Raw genomic sequence first — 19,563 nt, 5'->3', positions numbered from 1 at the left:
TGTTTAATAATACAGCTACGTTGTTGTATTGTTAATACAGTTTCACAAGAATCCCAATAAACTCTGTGAAAATGAATCACCCGTATTCTTCCGAGTTTTTTGGGAGTGTCTCACTGTTAACGTGATAGCCCAAGACAATATATTTAAGCCGATTTTAAATTTATACCAGCCACTTCAATGAAAGTTTTTTCTACGTAGAGTTATCACAAAAGAAGAAATTAGCTGTTTCTTTTTTTTTTTTTGCCAAAGTGTAAAAAAGCTTATCTCTGCAGAAAATGTTTGGATTTTCATATTGTCGCTTTTGGAGGCAGTCCTGTGGCCATTGGAGGAACTGGTGTTTGCATCGCTGTACAGAAGCTTCACAGAGGTTGCTGTTTGGACAAATCTATTTAAAGGCTTCCCTTTGCGTGCTGACATAGCTATGATCCATCAGTGTTAACTGGCAGACCAAAGATAGCAGTCAAATTCTAACTAATTCCACATACCTCACACTAGTGTTGTAATGTTCCAGGACGTGAAAACAAAACAACCACTAACAAGTAGTTACATGATGTCATCTGTGGCGGGACGAGTCAGTGTCAAACACTCACCCTGTTGGAGAATTTGGCGCCGCGATAGTTGCGCTGCGATAGGTTGAAAACAGTATAATGGTCGGCATGGCGACTATCGAGGAAGGAGCGGATGTCCTCCACGTGGTTCTGGTAACCAATCTGGACTGATTCCGCTGGATAGGTCATAACTGGGGAAAAAAAAAAAATCAGCTGTTGGACAATATATTTTGAAGACTTTCATATTCAGTTGGTAAATATGTTTCAGTACAGCGTATTAAACTGCATCTCACTGGCCACATTCTCTTCCAATGCTGACAGCACACGACATGCACAACGCATACATGCTCCAAACATCATGCAGAAATAACCAGATATTTTTGTTTACCTATGATTCGTGATGTGATGTAGGCAATATCCAGCTCCCCTTTAGTGTACCTGAAGCACAGATATAAACCTTTAAAATATTTCACCAGCTTTTTTCATACCACTCTTACAAAACGAAGTCGATGGGTAACAAGAGGATGTAAGTTTACAAGCAAATTATGCTTATACCTTCACAACCCTTTTGCATTGCATTATAGGTATCTGACAGTATAATCTATAGTGTAGTTGATCATTTAAGCTTTCACTGGAGATGGTCAAAAATGCTGCGTTCTCAATGAATGTTAAATCCGAATTGAATTTTTTGTTTTTTAATCAAAACATGAATGCCCCTACAAATAGTTTTATCCACTCTTCTGCCTCTCACACAGGCTGCATGTCCAAGAACTACAACTCGTTTCTGAGTGGATTCGAAAAGATATTTACAACAATGCTGTCAGTGGCAAATAGCTGGGCTGTCCTACACCTGGCTGTGTAATTCATCGAACAATTGGTCTGCTTTCAAGTGCACTCCTAAGTTCATCAGAGCTAAAGGTGGGAGGAGACTGCTGGGGCGTCCCTGCATCCTCCATTTTGACAATGACGTAAATTCACAGACTGAAACGCAGACTGTCAGCACCACAGTATGACATTAAAGGCAATCATACACTTAAAGAAAAGAGCGTTAAAATTATTTTTATTAAAATATTTTAAGGAAGTGGAACAGGAGAATCTCATTTCTACTGTTTTTTCTTACCCTTTGTTGTTGTCCCAGAAATAAAGTGTTGGGCAAATCATATGCTCTGTGTTTACCTGCTTACATCTGAAATAGCTTCTGGGCTCTAAGAGTAGAAAAGCAGCTCAGGTCTCAGGCTTAAATGGTCATGGTCATGCAACAGCCTTGCACTATACAATAACCAGCCTCCCTGACCTTCTGTGGATAGCAGCCAGTCAGGGCAAATGAAGGGAAAAGCTTCCTTTTATGATGGAAAATGGTCATCAAATGATGTCTGCACTCTTCTGGAAAGTTGTTCACATGTCCAATTTCATAGATTTATAGTAGAATTTGTATGGCAGAACTTGAGACAAGGTGTTGTTATATGCTCTCAGAGCAGCACTACATCTTCAGGGCAGACTGGAGGCTTGAGTGAGTCACTATCAAGACAAGATGGACTGCAGCTAAGTGGTTGGTGTGCTAACTTTGACACAGGAAAAGAAGTGATAGAGACAGGATATAATGTTGCTGTTGCTTTCCACTATCGGAGAAAGCTCTGGGCATGGAATTCAGTTTGTTGCTGGTCAGCCATACTAATGCTGACTATGTAGCAATAGCAACATGCACAAAATTTACAAAGCTCTTGATGTTTACTCCAATTAGTCTTTCCCTCTGGAATTTTGACAGTTAGTGTCTTTACATTTGCGAATCCTGCTTTATATATTTTCATTCACCTATTGTTTGTCATGTGCCATCACTTTCTAATTTATAACAACTGGAGATCAGCCAATGCTCTCGATAAAAACCCTGCTGTGCACTGCTGTGCACATAAACACACAGAGGGCAGAAGAGTGACATATAACACGCTCACAACACAGCTATCTACGAGCACTCGCCTCATACTGTCTGATGTTTATGTTTCCTTATTGGAAAATAACCATGAGAGGAACAAAAGCCATTTGAAGCAAGGTTACATCAGTAGAAGTACACAGACAGAGTCAAATGGATATTAGCTTTAAACTCTCTATATTCCTCCCAGGAAAATCTGTTTCATATTTAATAGTTTGAGTAGGGAAGAACTAAATGTGAAGTAGCACAGGGCCCAGATAGTGTTTGCACTCCAGCCCACTGACTTCTGGGTCGGATATAACTTGTTTCACTCTCGACAAAAATGTTGCCAAAACTACATACATTTTCTTGAAGTTGATCTTAAAGTCCACTTACTTGTTTGATTTTAATGACATGAATTATTATTTATATAATTATAGAGAAAAAGATAAAGACATCATCTGTATAAGGATAGTGAAATGAGCACAAATGCGAGGATGGATGAAAACCAGTGAGAAACCAAAACTATGAAACAAGGAAACTACAGAGATTAATGTATGTCTGAGAGGGTGGGGGGGCAGCACAGCGGCATAGCGGTTAGCTCTGTCACCCCACAGGTTCCCGGCCTGGGGCCTTTCTGTGTGGAGTTTGCATGTTCTCCCCATGCCTGCGTGGGTTTCTCCCACCGCCCAAAGACATCATGATTGAGTTAACTGGTGACTCTAAACTGTCTGTAGGTCTGAGTTTGAGTGTGAGTGGTTGTTGGTCTCTGTCTGTCTCTGTGTGTTGGCCCTGTGATGGACTGGTGACCTGTCCAGGGTGACCCTGCCCCTCGCCCGGAACGTTGGCAGGGATCGGCTCCAGCAACCCCATGACCCTGAAATGGAAAGGCGGTAGAAGATGGAAGATGGATGACAGGGTGGGAGGCTGGAGGCTGGGCAGCCTAGGCACAGACCAAGAGCACGGTGCCTTTCACAGAACCAGAAGAGCTGCTGGAAGAACACATTGTCGAGTGCTGTTTGCAAACTGGTTTCAAACAGTTAAACAAACAAGCAGGATGCTTTAAATAATTCAGGAACAGCCTTTCCCCTTGAACATGGATTAGGCATAAGCGGAGAAAGGCCAACCAAGTCAAGTTGTGAAGTGAAAAATGGGCCCGTTTAACATCTACTGTATGTTTGAAAAGGCTTAACCTTAAAACAAGCTTTTGTTTGTGTTCCAACAGTTGCTATCAATAAACTATGAAACTGTCTCTAAGGTGCTAACCTAGAAAACCTTAAATCTCTCTTCCTACAATGGATGCAGTTAAATATGACTGAGGGTGTGACTGCCCTCAGGCAGACAGTCCAGGGAACCAAAAACACGCTGCACCAGACTCTTGAACAGGTTTTACCCCAAAGCCATCACTGCACTAAATGCTGCTATGGCAATAATAATAGATGTTTATTTATGTTCACAGCATATGTTGGTTCTGTGTACCTGCTGAGTGTGTGTGTGATTAAGTGAAATCTGAATGTTTTTTATTTAAAACATATTGCTTTTATTTTTTAGTTATTGAGGTCCGTTTTTACAGTGGTGAAATTAAATGTCATTGTATTTTTTACAATGACAATACAGGAATCTCATCTAATCAAAACACCCAACAGAAAGATGCAAAAATACAAGTTTGAAACATCTTGAAAAGAGCCATTACCCTCCAAGACATTTCACCATCTCCAACAAATAATGCTTGATAAGATTACTTGTCATGTGCAAGAACAAAATCGGGCAGGTTAGCACTGTTGGCTTTCCGCCAGGTACTCCGGTTTCCTCCCACCATCCAAAGACATCATGTTTGGGTGAACTGGTGACTCTAAACTGTCCATTGGTCTGAGTGTGAGTGCGAGTGGTTGTTGGTCTCCGTCTGTCTCTGTGTGTTGGGGTCAGGGTGGGTTAGGGTTACCTGTCCAGTGTGACCCCGCCCTCACCCAGAGTGAGCTGGGATTGGCTCCAGCACCCCCCACGACCGGAAACAGATAAGCAGTAGAAGATGAATGAATGAAGAACTTAACCCTGATGTTATGATACTATGAAATGCTACCTTCATGCTTGCGACCGCTCCTTAAAGCCACTATACTATATAATGTGATGCTTGTTTATTTATGTCACCCAGTTGCCGGAGTACACTGACTTCCACCACTCCATTATCTCCAACCACCCACTCAAGAATACCTATACAGTCCGCACAAGCGAACACCATCACAAGCTGGGCCCCGATGAAATGAATCCTTCTGGATCAGCACTGCACTGGCCATTTGGCACAATGAGCTGCCATGAATAATTCAGAAAGGAGAGGTGCAATAGACAGCATGAAGAGGTGAGGAGAGGCGAGGCGAGGCGAGGCGAGGCGAGGAGAGGAGAGGAGCTCAGTGGGAGTTTACCAAGACATGAGCAGCAGAACAGGGGAAACACAAGAGAGAAATAACCATGATCAAATTTGCTGAGTCAATAGTGAAAGAGGCTATGTGTGTGTGCGTGCATGAGTGTGTGTCTGATAGTACAGAGACCCCTTTGTGCTGCTCTGTGCAGATGCCTGTGCACAAACAAACTGGGAAGACCGAGTTGTGCCAGACTCGGCTACCTCCCTGTTCAATCCCTCCATCCACGCAGCTCTGTTTCCCTTCTAAATCTGCTGGAGATTCACTTTAGATTGTAATCAACAACTGAAGCAACATTCAATTCACCCTGATCAATTTAATTGCATTTATAAGAATTTATGTTATTTAGCTTATCTGATATTTTCTTAAATCAACATTAAATATATTTTTAATACAACCCGTATGGCAGTAGAATGCACACCAAAATAGTTTCAAGCATTTCAGATGCAGATAATGTTAAATATTTCATATATTTAGAAAAAAAAGCTCACATCCTTTATGTTATCGTTTAAGTTCTGAAAATGTAAGAGGAAATCCTTTCAAAGAGGTGGTGTGGTCGGTGCGGGTTTAAAAGAATATGCTTTTCAGCAGAAGCATTACAGTGGTTGTCAGCAGATACTGCCTCCTTTCTTGTCATGTTCCTCATGCTTGACTTGTATCTGTAGGTCATAAGTACAGAAACATGAACTGTTTTTGGTTGCCAGAGCTAAACTGGCCAGCCGTTTTCCTTGTGAACACACAGTAATTTAGGTATGAACAAGCTAAAAGCCATGTCGTCTTCTCACTGAACCTTGGCTCTGGCACTATAGGGCTGTCTAGACCTTTTGGCACTTCCCAACCTGGGCTTTACAGAAAAGCTAATTACAACTGGAAGCAACAGTATACAGTAGCAAACAATAGGGGTCAAACTGTGTCCTTTGTCCTCTTAAAACTGGCCTGATCTGTTTGGAAAGGACAGGGTGAAACAGTGAAGGTTAGAAAGAGAAATAAAAATACAATGCAAGCAGACCATTTTTCCTCATTGATATTCCGAAGCACAAATAAATTAGAGCTAGTTTATGTCAAGTCCAGACTTGGTTAAAGCCTAGCGTGGATGGCTGGATGGCCTATGGTGAAATCTTTTTATAACTGCACTGTCACCAAAAACATCAACGTATAAAAAAAAAACCTCTTCTGGAAGTCGGCCACACAACAGACTGGCTACCTGCCCAAAGTGTACCCTGCCCTTACCCAGTGTCGGCTGGGATTGGCTTCAGCAAGAAGCTTAAGAGAAAGAGTGAGCAGAAAAGTCTCATGTTCTCCACCAGATGAGCCACTGTGGTGCCCAGACTCGAACTAGCTTTCTTGTTTTCTTCCTCACATAGCTCGGAGCCACCATCTAGATACCGTCTAATCCCACTTTTGAGTAATTTCTGCTTTCTGTGTCAAAGTCACCACATCACATGGAAAAACAAACAAAAACTTGTATTGCCGCATTGTGGCAAGCATCTCGTTCAGTTGCAGTCTTTGCAGTCCATTCAAAAAAAAAATCAAATAAAATTGCAAACCATCATTTAAAACCAGAGGCAATGATATGGTTGAACTTAGGGAGTGATTATTGACCGTATTAAAATGTAAAAAAAAAACAGCAGTCACTTACGTGGCAACCTGATGCATGACCTTGGTAGAAGTGTCCTTCAGTGTGTCTTTTAGGTTGTCCTTAAAGTTGCTGAAGAATTTACCAGCACCCCCCTTCACCATATCCAAAAGTCCTCCGCTGTAATTGGCATCCATATCTGGGAACGACATCAGCAAATTAGAATCCAGGGCAAATAGCATGCACAGAGGTGTCGGTATTACAGGATGTCAGATGAGAACACATGATGCAAAATAAAGTGCATACCATCTGAAGTTGTTTCGGGTGTGTGTACGTGTTTGTGTTTGTAAAGAGAAAGCAAGTTTTGGAACAGACTCCGGTGGCTGAGTCAGCATCCGTTTGTTGATCTGTCTCCACTTCATATACCTATACACAACAACTGTGGGAGCATCATCTGAGATGCAACTTGGCAATGCTGACAAATCTACAGATATCTAATATGATGCAGCATTAAAATGACCCACAGCTTGCATTTCCAGCATTTTCACTTTGGTCCACAGGAACCCTCTGTGCTGTTCCTGAGATAAATTAGTCTGGTGACTCCATGGTGCTCTTTGAGTAGATCTTGAGGAGAAAGGGCAGAAAAGTAAAAGGTTTTTTTGTTTGTTTGGTTGTTTTTTTTTTTTGTTTTATGAAAATTTCTACGGTCACGTCAGTCTGGCATGACAAACCCATTTAAAAAGGGGCCTCTAAAATTCCAAGAGCAGGATTCCTCATTGTGACAATGCTACACAATGTTATACGCTGGGCTGCCACATTCACCTTGCAGTTTCCTGGAAGAGGTGAATTTGAGCGTGTTATCGAGGTACAGTAAGGCCAGTGCTTCAGGATGATAACATGCTGTCATGTTATTCGCCACTAACTTGTTTCATGTCATCGTCACTATAAACAAAACTTAACATGAACAGGTAATTGGCCATTTTCACTTTATTCTGTGTGTCATTCTGCATCGGCCTGATACAGTTACGTACAGTATGTACGGCGGTATGTACAGTGCTGATGAATGTAGAGTGAATGCAACAGCAGACTTTCTTACAAAGGAGATTTCACACACAGGAATCTGTCTAAACAGAACTGCTGGCTGCCCTACGTATTCAAAGAACAACTGCTTTCACTCTGTCTCTACTTATCTATTTTTGACCCCTCTTCTCTCTCTTTCTTGCGTCATCTTTCACCATGTGTTGTATTTGAGACAATTTTTCACTTCGGTCCAAATTTAGACTTTTCATCCGTGACTGCAGAGGCCTGATGTGTGCAGTTGCAACTAAATTTTGTCACTGAGGAATATACCTCCTAAACATCATAAAATCCGCTGAAATGATCAAAACTCAAGTGGAACTTTGCCTGTGTTAACTCGGTTTCAGCAAGTTACATTACAGAGAATATATACACAATACACAGAACAACATAAAAGTGTAATAAAATATTTAAAGACAAATGTTTATGTCAAGGCAGCATGGCGGCATAGTGGTTGTTGCCCTACAATATGAATGTCATGGGTTCAGCTCCCGCCCTGGGGCCTTTCTGTGTGGAGTTTGCATGTTCTCCCCGTGCCTGTGTCGGTTTGACACTGTCCAAAGACATCATGTTTGGGTTATCTGGTGACTCTAAATTGTCTGTGGGTCTGAGTGTGCGAGTGAGTGGTTGTTGGTCTCTGTCTGTCTCTGTGTGTTGGCCCTGTGATGGACTGGTGACCGGTCCAGGGTGGACCCCACCCTCACCCAGAGTGAGCTGGGATTGGTTCCAGCAGCCCCCACAACCGGGAAACGAAAAAGCAGTAGAAGATGAATGAATTAAATATTTATGTCAACCATGTTATCAACAAAAGGGCTTGAGAAAATGTCAATAGCGTGTATACTTGACATGACTCTTTGACTTAAGATTCGGGAGACACCACACAGTAGGTTCAAAGTCAGGATACCAGGATGTGACTTTTTCATATCTATATCAATCTCATGTGAGACTGCAAACTTCATAGATGTGCAATGGAAAAGTTTCCTTATTGAAGTGGCTATTTGCAAGTTTCTCTGCCACAAAAAGTGATTTCTTGCTAGTAGGTTCTTGCAATTGTTGCTTGACAGGTGCTTCCCTCTGAAAAGCATTAGACGCCCATCGAACATCAGACTCCCTCAGTGAGTCATTGTCAAAAGTGACAGAACAGGCTAATGCTAGAAGTTACAAGGAAAGGTGTTCACATTGGCATTGTGTTTCATGGTTGGGGACAACTGTTGATGAGTTCAAGAATGAAGTTTGACTAACTCACAAAACCTCTCCCCTGATTAATGTTAACATTGGCTATGTAGCGATAACAAAACTTACAGTTTAGTTCCTTTAACCGATTCATCAAAATGTAAAATGTGATAGATGAAGGGATCTTAGGTTTCACTATTCTAGCAAAATTAGGAGTCAATTTTGTAATTATTACCCAACAGTTACGAGAACTAAGGTTATAAGGTTACATGGTGTCTGTACTGCAGAAGGCCCACACTGGGTGAGATGAAAAACATGCTCTGTGTTTTTCAAACTAGATTTACAGAAGATAACCCCGCTAGCCCCGAGCTGGATGAAATAAGTATATATATATATATATATACATTTTTTTATTTTTATTTTTTTTTTTTATGTATTGTAACCTTGGGCATTTTCACATTCAACTTTGATATTCTATATTTTATTTGATATTTTATTCAAAGGAATAAAATGGGAAATACTTTCACTAGTGCTACTACTGGTAGGTTCATATGTTGTGTACAGACAGAAAGGTGGTATCAATATCTACCTCGGAGCAAGAAAGGAGTAAAGTATATTTCCCCAAATGTAGAACTTCTTCAATACTGTAGTCCTCGTGAGAATTTTTCTAGTGGGGAATAGAAGCTACATCTCTACTCCTGCCTTCTGTGAGCAACACTGTAGGTTTTGGTCTATTTTAAAATGACTTACTACGCAGATTTCCCAGTCAGTGAGCATGACAGGATGTATCAGGAAAACCTGGATCCAGTCCTGCCTTGAAATCTAAAGCTAACCAAAGCTCAGCCTGGACCTGCCAATCATATTTCATACCTGCACAGGCCGAGGGGCACCTGCGATGATGAAGGAATAAATGTGCTTCAAATGAATCTCAAAACAGAAATCGCCAGTAACTCAACCCTTCTCAACTGCTTCCTACTGCTCTCATTGAATCAACCAGTAGAACAGAGGGAGAACGAGAGAGAGGCGAAGGAAAGAGGAGTGCAGTTCTAGTTATGTCCAGAGGGATCAGTGAGCTATATGAATATCTCCCTCCTCCGACAGCCCCAATCCTTTCGCCCTCTATATCCATCTTGGTGTGAATGACACAGATTGAAACAGATGTATAACTATGAAGCTTGACAGGAAAACATGCTGCAGTACACTCACTCCTTCGGCCCTGGCCCTGGGACTGTAGCGTCCGAGCCCTGAATGATTGCAGCGTCAACTCAGACTCTAATCTGCTTAATTGTAGATGCTGCTGATGAGACAAGGAATGTATGATTAATCCTCTATTATACAGCTTAACCAAAGGACTATTACACTGCTTTGTGGTCACAAGAAAGCTATTACAGGCTGGTGGTAGGACAGATAGAAGGTGTGACAAAAAATAGATTCATGGTGGCTGTTATATAGTTAAACAGAGCCATGCGTACACTAAACTATGTTCACATTGAGTTCAAATTGCTTTGCCAAGTTTTAATAGATGGAGAGCCCCACTAATACTGGGATTCAACCAGGATTCTAAATTTCCTATGTTGATCACAAGGCTTATGTGTTGTGGTTTTTCTTTCTGCTGAGTCTTCGGTGAGCCGTGACAGTGTGCCAGGGAGCCCACAATAAGAGGAGCCTGAATCTCATAGCTGATTGTAAGTCAGCCATGATTGATTTTATGATTTACACCAGTGCCTTTTGTGAGTTAGCAAGAATTTTTCACGAAAAAGGTGCACTGAAAGTCTGGTTTCATCAAACAATATCAGCAAGGCCACCGCTTCCCTATTTTGAGATGTGTTCATTCATTCATTTTCAACCATTTCCATGTGGCGGGGGTTGCTGGAGCCAATCCCAGCTCACATTGAGCGAGGGCAGGACACACCCTGGACAGGCCGCCAGTCCATCACAGGGCCAACACACAGAGACAGACAGAGACCAACAACCACTCACACTCAAAGAAAATTTAGAGTCACCAGTTAACCCAAATATGCTGTCTTTGGACGGTGGGAGGAAGACCATGCAAACTCCACACAGAAAGGCCCCAGGTCTGGGAATTGAACCTGTGAGCTTCTTAATGTGGGGGAACAACCCTAACCACTATTCCACGATGCTGCTGTTTCGAAATGTGTGTAAAATAAGAATCCTCTAGCACTGACTCAAAAACGACATGATCTTATTTGTTATGATATTCCAGCCTTCATGTCTGAAGTTTTACATGCTACAGAACTAAAACAATCTTATAAAATTGGATTCCTGATTCCCCTTTGGCCAGTTCAGTTGCAGCTACCAGCTAGTTAACACCACACAACATTGATTGTCTCTGGTTCCATAAACACTTAAAATGAAACTGTGGCTGCTTTCAATTCCCCTCACAAACTGAGGCTGTCTGTAAACCGTGTGCAGTTTAACCAAAGTGTTTTCATTTCTTCTTGGAGGAGAAAATCCTAAATCAAATATCCAAAGAGATCACACTTTTCAATAAGCCACCATAAATAAGAGGCAGCATGCTGCGGGACAAATAACTATAAAAACTGGCCTATAACTTCCTATCCATAGGAGTCCTAATGTTGAGTCCTAATTGCCAAAATAAGGATTCTGAACCTCCGTGAATAACAGGGATTTGATTGGATCATCTTCAAACAATGTCAAAGACGAATTTAGTTTTATTTATTTCGTTCAGTTACTTTTTCATTCTCCAAAGATTATCTGTGTGCATCTAATTTTCAGGCTTCCTTGTGTTGTTTCCCATGTTGAATATGATATTAATGAATTATATCCACAGTGTCACTCAAACATACTTTTGCTCCTGAACGTCCTTCGTTCATGTCTATTGTATCTTGTCTCTATGTCTTTGCATGTCTGTGAATTAGCATGCTTGCTTTCCTGTTGGTCTGTTAGCCGGTCTACATGTCTCAGTGTCAGTAACCAGATGGGCGTGGGAGTGTGTGAGCTGGTGAGCCAGCTACAGCGACGGATTCTGTGAATACAGACACCAGGAGAGGCCGTGAAACAGACTATAACAGGTAATACAGTCGCAGAGAGTCCAGCTACTCATAGAAAGAGAGCGCAGTACGTCCACCAGCACAGATGGCTCTCAGCTTTGGCAGAAAGATCAATGGTTCCTTTGAATGGGTCTCCCTCCTCCTAGAGTGCCAACCTTTACCCCTCAACTGTGGGTTTTTGTGAATGGCACAGAAGCAGGCACACATGTACATCAAAAAGACCAGCCTGGCAGGCCAAACAGACATCTGACACTGGAGTCTCCCACCCCCTTCTCTTCTCCACCCACATCCTCAACCCCAAGCACCTTCCCTCATTGACCCACCCACCCTCTTCATCCAGCTTCTTTTGTTTCACACAAATGGTCATCCCTGAAGACTGGCTGACTCTACAGAGCACTGCAGTGAGGTGAACACAGGGCAGAGACAGGCACATGCCTCATTCATTGTTATTTGAGTTATTGTGATTGAATTTTATGTCATCCGATTGAAGATAAATGGATGAATTATAGCACTCTTAGAATTTCAGCTGAATACATTAAGCTCACACATATGAGCCAGTGGTTATATTGCTTAGTATTTAAAACCCACATGAAAAAAGTGAATAGGATTTGAGGGATTTTATTATATATTCATCAACATCAGTTGGAAAACTGGTTGTTTACGAATGCTTCAATATTTTACACATATTCATCGTATGATATTCATAATAATTGATAATGCAGATTACGCTACTGTATGATATGGTGCAAGGCAATGGATACCTGCAAATACTTCAGGACACCTTAGCGTCTGAAACATACTTTTAAACTCTTTAATGTCCGTCTGAACTCTATATCCGGGCATGAATATTAGTTTTGCCTCACAGGAAGACTCAGACTTAGTGGTTAGCAGCTCGTGTCATGCACAAAAAACACTGGCTTGTCCACATTTATTTTGCACCCGAAGGTCCGGTTGGGTCTGGGAAACAACCCCGAGTAGATCACTTAGCATGTCTGGATACTTTGGGGGTATTTTTGCAGCCATTGTGCCAACCAGGGCTGCCGCCTCGGTGAGGCTGCAGGCCGCGTTGACAGCGTGCAGCCCCGAAGGCGGACTGGAGGACTCTTACCTGAGCTGTCCATGGTGCTGCAGTCCTCCTCCCGCAGCGGAGCCGCCTTCGGTCCGAGGGTGGCCGCTATGGAGCTTCCGAGTGTGCCGCCGCCGCCGCCGCCGCCGCCGCTGCTGCTGCTCCCTCTGCCGATACCGAAGCTATCTCCGCCGCTATCGACCAACTGCAAAGATTCGTAGCCATCGTAACTGGTCTTTTTCTTATAGGCCCCCAGCAAGCTCATTACCGAAGGACACAAAAGAGGGATTAAACACAAAAGAAGCCCCAAATAGCAGATGTGGGAGCTGCACCGCCGCTGCTGCTGCTACTACTGCTGCGGCATCTGAGTGCACCGCATGTCCGAGGAGGAGAAGACGACCGGCCTCCTCTGTGCTCCGTGGGAACAAATAACCTGGGTGGTCTCTCTGCCTGTGCTCCTCTCTCTCTCTCTCTCTCTCTCTCTCTCTCTCTTTCCGTTTCCAACACCTCCTCTTTTTTTCTCAGCCCCGCATTTCACTACGACGCTACCGCTGCGGCCGCTGTAGCCCCCGATAGAGTAAAAGGAAAATCCACCCCAACGCGCCGTCCTCCTATGTTATTGCTGCATCCATCGTTCACGCAAGTAGTCCATTTCATTATCCAGTGGTCCAGTCCATTTCTACTTAAGTAGATCAAAAACAAAATATTTTAAAGGAAAACGAAGAACAACAAAAAAAATTCCACATGATGAAGCCAAAAAGTGTCATAAAATCCATTATAATCTAACTATTAGCCATAAATTATAGCAATATAAGTGATACAAAGATATATATGCTACCTTACATTGTAGCAAAATCTGCTTGTATATTATTATAGAGATATTATATTTGTCTTTAGTTGTGAGGCCAAGATTCTCACTTGTCTAAGCAGGAAAATGAATAGGAACTTTGCCAGCAACATAAACTGACATGGCTATTTTGGGGTGACGGCAGAATTCAAGTTTTTAAAGTGTTCATTTTGTCCACCCATATTTAGGTCAAAGACCTAAAGATGTCAATTTTATCATGATGACAAATTATTTCATCTGCCATTAGTCAGTCAAAATTGCGGTATTTTCAAAGACACTCGTGTGTGAGTGTACATCAGCAGACATAACTCTCTCATGAATCACAAGTGTCCTAAGAGGAGCAAAACGTTCAGTGTCATCTATTTAAAAAACACAAGTCCAATGAAGAAAAGTGTATATGAACACAGGGAGCGCTCTTGCTTGTTTAAAAAGCTCCTCCTGCTACAGTGCTACTGTATGGCCTGCTTTTTGTGTATTAGTAAGGTGTAAATTGTTAACCCACTGAAAAAGAAGGATAACCCATGTCTCCTAAAATTAAAAATGGTTATCCTACTGTGCAAAATAACATACTTAGTAAGATAAGGGAGCTCACACTGCAGCACAGGGAAATTTCTCTTTCTCTTATTGACTAAGCAACCTTGGATGTTAGTAAATGTCTTTTATAATAACATTGAATTTGAACACATTTGTAATTTTAGCTCCAAATTTGTAATTGTGTGTCGTTACCCAGGGGCTAAGCAGGCCAAAAACACTGACCACTGATGGCATGCTTCCTTCCTTAGCCTTGTCCCCTGGCAACAGAAACCGTGCATGGTTCTGAAAAGAGGACATGAGCCTGGGAAACTCTTTTTGGAGAGCAGATGGAAGCGCAAAGCACAGCAGGAACTGAATGTCCACAAGGAAGGAATGATGGAGCAGCCATAACCGGACACAACGTGCTGCCGCTCCATGTTGTAAGGGAGCTTCCTGTCTTTGTCTTGCCTCCTAAGAGTCATGCATTGATGTCCTCAAGAGCGTGCGTGTTTATGATACAGCACAAGTTCGAAATCGAAGAAAGATCAAGGATTTGAACACAAAGATAGATGTATGTATGGTGGTAAGATAAGATGTACTTTCATTGATCCCGTCTAGCGGACATTTGTTTTCTTTTTCATTCTGGTCTCAACAAAGGTCTTTATCCTGATCTCAATATATTATCCAACTTAATAAAAGTTTTATACTCAAAGAGCTGTCCAGCTCAAACCTATTACAAAAGCAAATAGAGCTGAAATGAATTGCCATTACACCATTATACATTTCACTGTTTTCTGACATTTTAGAAAATATGTGCTTGATTGAATAATTATTATCAATCATTGAGCCAAAAAAAGAAAATAGAAAGGAATTTTGGGCATTATCAGACATTCCTCTGTTATTCCTAAAAGCTTCTCAACACTGAGATTACAGATCCTGGTTTAACCCTTAGAGGAGTGGGGCAAATTGTGCCATGTAGAACTAGCCTTTGTTACCTTTTCTGCTACCAGTTGCAACTAGCTTGCTAATTTACTCTTATTTACAAAGCAAAGACCTGTTGACAAACCAGCCATGCATACACACTAGATATTCTATATTGAGAGTTTGGCATTACACTGGAGGAGACCTTCTGATGGTTGTAATTCCTATATTTCTTGTAAGCCTTTGATTTTTGATTTGATTAGATTTTTTTTGCCATTTTTTTGACACTGCTGTGTTGTAATACTGATTATTTGAGTGTAAAATGGCACTGTTTCTTTTTTTCACCATTCTCAGTGAAACATGGGGGGCTAATGATTATCATACCAGTTAAAGCAGAATCCAGGAATCTGCTGGATCAGCTACAGGAGTCACTTAACAAGACGCCAAGAGGACTTCGATCCGTGGCAAAAGCTGTGGGACCTTTCATCCTGTAATCCAAGGGCTCGTGTCCCGGGTAGTAAAACCTACAGAGAGCAACACTGGCACCAACGATCCCCTGGTTTTCCAGAGAAACTCAGAAGGAGCAGGTGGCTGAACACAATGACCAAAAAACAAGAGGATCACAGATTCAGAAATAGTGGCACAGGTTCCACAATGGTTTAGTAAATACTAAACCTGTGTCCTTAACAGTGGAGAAGACTATTAAAGCCTTTTCCTTTCACCGGGAAGCGATGTTGAACTCAATTTTGTATGTCTCTGCCTTATTTGTCTATTTTAACCACTACATCCTCGTGGATGAACAACACCTATGGAGCAAAAGCTGACTCAATGGCTCACGATGAGAACATGAAACCACGTCAAGCTGCGTTAAGCCGCCCACGTGATGCGTCTGACGATAGTGGTGACGTGGCTGAACGCTATTGGAGAATTCAAGGAGGAGCTGTCCTCTCCATTTACAAGCTTGACTCTTGGGCGATAGGGATGGTGATGCTGATAATATTGATGATGAAGATAGAGCAAGAGATTACCGAGTTGAAGCTATCGTTGGTCGAGGTCTGTAAACCCTGGGATGTTGAAATTTACCCGATAAAACTGATCTTTGGACAGACAGCCATGCGCCTTTAAAAATGTCCTGAGGTGATACCGAAATCATCAGCTGATAGAAAATTCATCCGTGCTAGCCTACTCATTCGTGCCATGTAGAGAAAGGTAACTGTGGCTATTGCGTTCAGGCAAAAACATTAAAATATGGTACCAAGGAAAATCGGCATCCCAGACAAAAATAACCCAAATGATGTCACTCATTGCGCTTGTTCACGCACTTAGGCCAAATAGAACCCAGATACAGGTTTGTGGTTTTCCATGAACATCTCATAATTGAGAGAGAAACCCAGATCATTTCCTCTTAGATGATAACGTCTCTGTCCTGGCAGAGATACACTATAGGGAGGGAGGTGGAGGGGGGGGGGGGGCAAAGCTGTCAGAATTCCCAGAGGAAGCCTGCTATTATGTAACATCCAAACACAGATCGTGATGCTCTGTTCATCCCAACCAGACTTCAGATACTAGAAAGCTTATAACACACGCTCTTTGAATCTCACCAAACGAGTTAAACAATAATGACAACAGAAATTGCAATCGTGCAGATGGCTTTACCTTGCAGAGCGCTTTCTACCATTCTCCCGGGAGCGCCGTCTTGCGCCGTGGTGGAGATGCGCTTTGAACCCCGACTTGTCTCACCGACGCCGACCTCTGATTTGTCGTTCGCTGCCAATCAAAGGTCAAAGCGTGAAACGACCCACCCCCCACCTCCTCCTCCTCCAGGTTGCTCCCAGATAACCTGTGAATAAATCTACAGTGGCCTCCCCAGACTACGGCATCATCATAAAAAAAAAAAAAAAAAAAAAAAAAAAAAAAAATATCAGATTTTGGCACAAGCGCCATAAACTGGGTACGGCGACGGTGAGGATCTGCAGAAGATGTGGATGGGTTTGAAAGGCGGAAGTCGGAGGGGATTCAGCGTTTGTGGATCTGTGGAGCAGAAACTGCGCCGCTCAGCGCATCTTGCCCGAGCTGAAAACAACGTAGAAAAAAAAAAAAAAAAACGAAAAAAAAAACCCGGAGTGGATTTCACAAACGGGTTGACTGAATATCCTCCTGTCAGTTTACTATGGAACATCTACGGTCGTGTAATGAGGGCATAATCAGCACTGACCAAGCGCACACATCATCTCCCAGAAATTATTACGGCAATTAAAAACAGATCTCAGCAAATTTGTGAGAGCACAGGATGATGCGTCCACTTTCCTACAGTAGAGGTCCCCATAACAGCAGGGATCAGAAGGGATTAAAAAACCTGTAAACACCAGTTGCGTTTTATATATTTATGTGTTCGACTCTCTGTAGCGATGGTTAAAAAATCTAATTTTGCATCTCGACTGCATACACACACAGAGCTGCACCTTCTGTCAAAGGTAAACACAGCTGATCAAGCTGTAATCCGTCACACTGCAGCAGGAGCTATCTGGGCTTTAATGCACATCATCTTTATTTACAGACCTGAGAGGATTAGACCAGTGGGGGGGGGGGGGGGGGGGGGGGGGGGTTGTAAGACTGCATACAGTCCTGCCGCTTGCTGGAGCTAAGTCTTCTATTACGTTTCCTGGGAGGGAAGTAAGAGAAATTTGGAAACGTATAAGCAAACGTAAAGACAGCGGGAGCAGCCAGGGGAAACCAGATTTATTGTTTTTAGAATGTCAAATGTTTGCGAGTTGTGTAGTGCAGGAAAGACACACAAGGAGCAAGAAAGCTGTGGACATGGTCATATCAAACACACCACCTACACTCATTCAACGGGACATATTGATCTCCACAACCAAAACCAAAGTGTACATTGATTGCTTTCTACACACTCCTTAGTCTAACAAACACACATTGAGTTTTGCCGTTGAAGGCGCTGAGACAAGTAGCCACAAGTTCCAGGCATTTTCCAAGTATGCAGTGTCATTCAATTGTCAGATGAGTAAGTGTGTCAACTGAAAACAATCTCAGAAGGATTTACAATGAGTAAAACATATGACACCCATGAGCCTTGGATCCTAGATAAGGAAAAACAAGATTTAACAAACAAAATTAATACAAAACTGAATACCACAATTCTAGAGTAAAAACAACACGCTTTTTTTTAAATCTTCTCAATAGTTGAAAAAATATGGCATTAATCTGTTTTAACCTCTTGAAGCCAATAACACAATATTATTGCATGTGTTGGATCATGGATGTAGTGTATAGTGCTATTTTTGGTCTTCAGAATCAATTCAGGTAGAAAGTTGCAAGGAACTGCAGGACCAAAGTTAAAAGACAAGGAACATTTCAAACAACCTGTTGGTTTTAAGTGCACATGCTGGTCACGACCCCGCAGCCCAACCCCGGATAAGCGGGTGAGGACGGACGGATGTTAGTCACTAATGTGCTTGTGTTATTCAAACTAAGAGCCAAACTAACATCCTATGCTATTTTGTGCATCATCTCGAACTGTAAAAAGTTATACTGCAATAAGAATGTAAACATACAAACACAAAAATACCAGCTCTATGGAATTGACCTAGTCAGAATCATAAAAGTGACGACTTACTTCATAAAGCAACAGTTTTTTCGAGTTGGTAAAACACCTCATAAGATTCACCTCCTGCAAATAATATCATGATATTCTGAAGCTCAAGAGAACCGTATAGTGTGTTAAATGGAAAGTAACAGCAATGAAGGCATATTCTGACCATTTGTTCTCATCTCAGACAGAGCATGCTGTAGAGTGATAGTGATTTTTATACCATTGCTGCGCCAACCCAAGCATTACTCAAAATGGCTCTAGACCATACCGACACAAAGGTAAAAGCCTAGCAGTTAGCGCATTGTTTACATAATTGACAGATATAATAGAGAAATGCTGAGCGGATGAAGCCAAAGTATCAAAATTGATTCTGCAGGATAATTACATATGTAACAGCTGACTTGCAGAGGAGCAAAAAGGTATGGTTGAATTTGGTTCTTGATATAACACAGTTATATACAGTTTCAACATTGTCCTCAATGAATTTGCCACTTCAAGCTATACTTAGACTGAACAATTTAAGGGTTTGGTGAGCGGTGTGCCATTGTTTAAGTGATGAAAATATGACTACTGGATTTTAATTAACCAATATGTAAAGATAATAAAATGTTGAAATTATATTTCCCATTTAGTCTCATAAACTCTCTATACTGTACCAAAAAAATATGAGCGTTCTGTATCAATTTTGCTCCACATTTTGGTCTTTGGTTTCATTACCAGCTTGTAAGATGTACATTCAGTGTTTAACAATTAAAAACTTAAAGAGTTTGCCTGTCAAATTGTGCTTAGGTAAATAGATGAGTGCTGATCTTGTCTTAAAAAAAGCCAACATTACCCACTGATAATTTGATATTCAAAATTCTAAATCTAAATCTCT

General features: G+C 41.8%; 1 protein-coding gene across 1 annotated transcript in view; it reads right to left on the bottom strand.

Moving 5' to 3' along the window:
- Positions 1–13,060, bottom strand: part of dnajc6 (DnaJ (Hsp40) homolog, subfamily C, member 6) — a 29,633-nt gene extending 16,573 nt beyond the window's left edge. Inside the window, exons 1-4 of the mRNA XM_029500238.1 lie at positions 12,838–13,060; positions 6,511–6,646; positions 937–986; positions 591–739 (exon numbers count right to left, since the gene is read on the bottom strand). Coding sequence (XP_029356098.1) covers positions 591–739; positions 937–986; positions 6,511–6,646; positions 12,838–13,060 — 558 coding nt within the window. The remainder of the gene's footprint in view (positions 1–590; positions 740–936; positions 987–6,510; positions 6,647–12,837) is intronic.
- Positions 13,061–19,563: the final 6,503 nt, after the last annotated feature.

The sequence above is a fragment of the Echeneis naucrates genome, chromosome 4 (assembly GCF_900963305.1).
Source record: "Echeneis naucrates chromosome 4, fEcheNa1.1, whole genome shotgun sequence".
Classification (NCBI taxonomy): domain Eukaryota; kingdom Metazoa; phylum Chordata; class Actinopteri; order Carangiformes; family Echeneidae; genus Echeneis; species Echeneis naucrates.
This window is presented reverse-complemented; position numbering and strand designations above follow the sequence as displayed.